At 37.2% G+C, this 4,324-nt stretch overlaps 1 protein-coding gene across 1 annotated transcript in view; it reads left to right on the plus strand.

Moving 5' to 3' along the window:
• Positions 1 to 615: 615 nt before the first annotated feature.
• LOC108252135 (polyubiquitin-B-like) overlaps positions 616 to 4,324 on the plus strand; it is a gene marked incomplete at its 3' end in the record, with an annotated part of 13,317 nt that continues 9,608 nt past the window's right edge. The window contains exons 1-3 of the mRNA XM_026822087.1: positions 616 to 637; positions 1,001 to 1,152; positions 3,567 to 4,301. Of these exons, the coding sequence (XP_026677888.1) occupies positions 616 to 637; positions 1,001 to 1,152; positions 3,567 to 4,301 (909 nt within the window). The remainder of the gene's footprint in view (positions 638 to 1,000; positions 1,153 to 3,566; positions 4,302 to 4,324) is intronic.

A 4,324-nucleotide genomic window follows, 5' to 3' on the forward strand; every position in this document is an offset into this window, starting at 1 on the left:
GTCAATAACTGCTATTTGTCCATTCTTGTCCTCACGAGGCTAGATGGTTATTTCCCTCATATTATGGGTAGGCAGGTAGGTAGGTAAATACTTGGATAGGTCGGTAGGTAGGTAAATAGGCACATACATTTATTAACAGCTACTCAATTGTCCTCACGAGGCTGAGTGCTCCCTGAACTCCAAGCATGTTACCCTCTCCTATTTTCAGATCCGCTAGCCTTTTCAATAACTTTTGCTCCACACTTGATCTGTCATCTCCTCTCAATACATATCTCAGCCAGATAGAAAACATTTTGGAAATGTCTTAGATCATTAGTATTAGTATGTAAGATTACATTAGTATTAGTATTTGTAGGTACCTATGTAAATTATGCATAATATTTTTGTAAATGAGCATGATAAATAAATAAATAAATAAATAAAAAAAAAAAATTCTACCTAAAAACACTCCCTAAACTCCTAAACACCCTCTCCAAGTTTAATTATTTTCTTTGGTAAATTTTCGACTACCTACGAAATCAATGATACAAAACGCGCCTAGAGAGAGTATTTAGCTATGTAGGTATCATGTATAGAATAGACTATGAACGTGAAGCCTCGAGAAGTAAAATCAAAATGATACTGGTAGCGCAGCCTGGTAGAATTCAAACATACTATTAACAATCTTGAACCCAAGTAAAGAGCGTAGGGAATTCTTCTTCGTCTTCGTCGTCGTCTTCTTCTCCTTCTTCTTCTTCTTCTTCTTCTTCTTCTTCTTCTTCTTCTTCTTCTTCTTCTTCTTTCTTTCTTCTTCTTCTTTCCTTCTTCTTCTTCTTTTAATTTTTTAGTTTCATATAAATATTTCATTGTTTCTTGCTATTCTGTGTTCGTTTCAGATGTATCAGTGAGTGTTCGAGTGAAGAGTCTTTCTTCTTCTTCTTTCCTTCTTCTTCTTCTTTTATTAATTTTTTAGTTTCATATAAATATTTCATTGTTTCTTGCTATTCTGTGTTCGTTTCAGATGTATCAGTGAGTGTTCGAGTGAAGAGATCCTTGGTTTGTAGATTACTACATCGGTTCTTCTGTGCGTGTTTCCACCAGCGAGGGGAGGTTGACGAAATGTCCCAGATCACTCAACTTGTCAAAGATTATCAAGAAGCGGAGTTTGATTTGGTACGTGGAGTTGATTTGAATTAGATAAATATTATGTTAAGTATAATTATAAGTATAGGTACTAGTTTTGCGAAATGTAGGGCGGTGTATTTCTTTCACTCAATGTTTCTATTAGTTATGCCACTCATGATTAGGAGTGCCCGCAGAACGAGGCATTCAAGATGAAGCATATTCAGGCGGAACATTCGGAAACAATTCAGGTGAAAATCCAGAAAGAAGCGCCCGCAGAACTAGTCGTTCTTAGATCAGTCTCAAGTCAAAATTGACCAATCAAATGCCTTGTTCATAAATATAGGTGTAGGTTGAATAATCCAGAGAGATTTTCAAGCTGATCATTGACCCTGCACCTTCAGTTTAGGTGACCTTGAGTCAACCAATGAGCATCAAGTCTTCTCGATGTAGGTTGAATAATCCAGAGAGATTTTCAAGCTGATCATTGACCCTGCACCTTCAGTTTAGGTGACCTTGAACACACATACGTACATACATACGTACATACATACATACATACATACATACATACATACATACATACATACATACATACATACATAAGCATCAAGTCTTCTCGATGAACTGCCTCAAAAACAAAATATTTTGTTCTTGAAAATTTTTCCTGAAACATTGTTTCTGAAATTCATCTCGAATCTTCAGAATGGGGCTCAACCACTTTTTTTTTTCTTCGCTGATAAAGGAAGTTCGAAACACGCTGATCTCAATAGAAATGCTTAAAATTTCAAGTACCAAAAAATCAAGTAGGAATTTACTGCTGTTTTTATTTTGTAGTAATAAATCAACTGCTACCTTTATGTGGTCTGTCATAGTATGCCCATCCCATAGTGTGTTCCTCATCAGATGAACAAGAAGAGCAATGCTTCTCATTCAGGTGCTGGGTTAACATGAGAACAAAAAACTAAAAAAAAAAAAAAAAGTGTAGGTACCAAAAAATCAAGTAGGAATTTACTGCTGTTTTTATTTTGTAGCAATAAATCAACTGCTACCTTTATGTGGTCTGTCATAGTATGCCCATCCCATAGTGTATTCCTCATCAGATGAACAAGAAGAGCAATGCTTCTCATTCAGGTGCTGGGTTAACATGAGAACAAAAAACTAAAAAAAAAAAAAAAATTAGGGGAGGGGGTAAAATGAGAAAAAAAAAATAAAAAAAAAAAAAAAAAAAAAAATAACAATAATAATCTGTATTTCACTAAGGGAAGTTAAACAGAGAGTAGACTAGTGTCTAGCTGTGGGACTATAAACAGGGAGGAGAACAGCTAACCCTAACCAGCCTCACTAGCTGGCAGTTCTTCAAAGGGTTTCTAGACTTTTAAAGAACAAGCCCAAGTCCTCACAATGGTTGACTGTGGTTCAGGAAGAGCCAATTAAACACAGCTAAAGACCATCACCTGATGTATCACAGATAAAAAAATATCTTTTCTTTATTCTGCCATTACCATTCGGCTACAGCTGAAGCCACTACAATAGCACAATCCCTTGAGTTTAAGATCAGCTGATGTTTGAAGTTAAACAAAAAATGTTTTTTAGTCCGTCCTTCCTTTATTATTACAATAGTAATAAAAAGGTATAAGGGACAGACTATTGTATTCGCTTCGGTGTCTGTCGGTCGGTCTGTCTGTCCCCATAGAAGGACTTATCCAAACCTGGTCGACCTATATATCAAATTAAAGGTCTTTTTACCAGGAACACGAAAATGGTGGTGCAAATTTTGTCCAGAAAACCATAAAGCCAAAAAACAAAAAAAAAAAAACTGTTTTTTGGGGGATTTTTTTCACATTTTCTCACACAAATGAAGCTCTGATCTTGAAATTTGTCACGGACGACCTATGAACTCAAAGACGAGAAAGTTTAGATAACACTTCAGTCGATCATTTAAGACCGGCTTTTAGCGTCATCTATGTTAAGCTACAGCCCGAGCAAAGGCCAATAAAAGGATGGATGACCTAAAGGAATAAAGGGAGAACGGGCTATAGTCTTGATTTTAGATCATTACAATGAAGTAAATCAAAAAATCAAATCAAGAATGATAATAATCTGATGTTACATTTAATTAGGTAGCGTACATGTACTGACATTTGTCTACAGCTGAACCACTACAATCGACATATACTACGGTCTAAAAACATCTCCGGATGGACGAAGACCAAGCATTTGTTTTTTTTTTTACTCTGTCAAGTATTAGGTATTTGATTAAAAAAAAAAAAAAAAAAAAAAAAAAAAAAATATTCAAGGTCCTTCATTTGATTATGTTCTTGCTTGAAAATTATTGGAGGTAGGAGACATGTCTGGATTTTCTTGTTCTTTCCTCAAATTGTTTTTCTCGATAGTGTCTCATGTTGTTTATCAACTTCATTTTTTTCCATCTTCCATGAACCCTTTTATTTTGTCTGTTTCAGAAGATGCAGATCTTTGTCAAAACTTTGACTGGCAAGACCATCACTTTGGAGGTGGAGCCTTCTGACACCATTGAAAACGTCAAGGCTAAGATTCAAGACAAGGAGGGAATCCCTCCCGATCAACAACGTCTGATCTTTGCTGGTAAACAACTGGAAGATGGAAGAACCCTCTCTGACTACAACATCCAGAAGGAGTCCACCCTTCATTTGGTCTTGAGACTTCGTGGAGGTATGCAGATTTTCGTCAAAACTTTGACTGGAAAGACCATCACTTTGGAGGTGGAGCCTTCCGACACCATCGAAAACGTCAAGGCCAAGATTCAAGACAAGGAGGGAATCCCTCCTGATCAACAACGTCTGATCTTCGCTGGTAAACAACTGGAAGATGGTAGAACCCTCTCTGACTACAACATCCAGAAGGAGTCCACCCTTCATTTGGTCTTGAGACTTCGTGGAGGTATGCAGATTTTCGTCAAAACTTTGACTGGAAAGACCATCACTTTGGATGTGGAGCCTTCAGACACCATCGAAAACGTCAAGGCCAAGATTCAAGACAAGGAGGGAATCCCTCCTGATCAACAACGTCTGATCTTCGCTGGTAAACAACTGGAAGATGGAAGAACCCTCTCTGACTACAACATCCAGAAGGAGTCCACCCTTCATTTGGTCTTGAGACTTCGTGGAGGTATGCAGATTTTCGTCAAGACCCTGACTGGAAAGACCATCACTTTGGAGGTGGAGCCTTCTGACACCATTGA

Source organism: Diaphorina citri, unplaced genomic scaffold, assembly GCF_000475195.1.
Source record: "Diaphorina citri unplaced genomic scaffold, Diaci psyllid genome assembly version 1.1 scaffold291, whole genome shotgun sequence".
NCBI lineage: Eukaryota > Metazoa > Arthropoda > Insecta > Hemiptera > Psyllidae > Diaphorina > Diaphorina citri.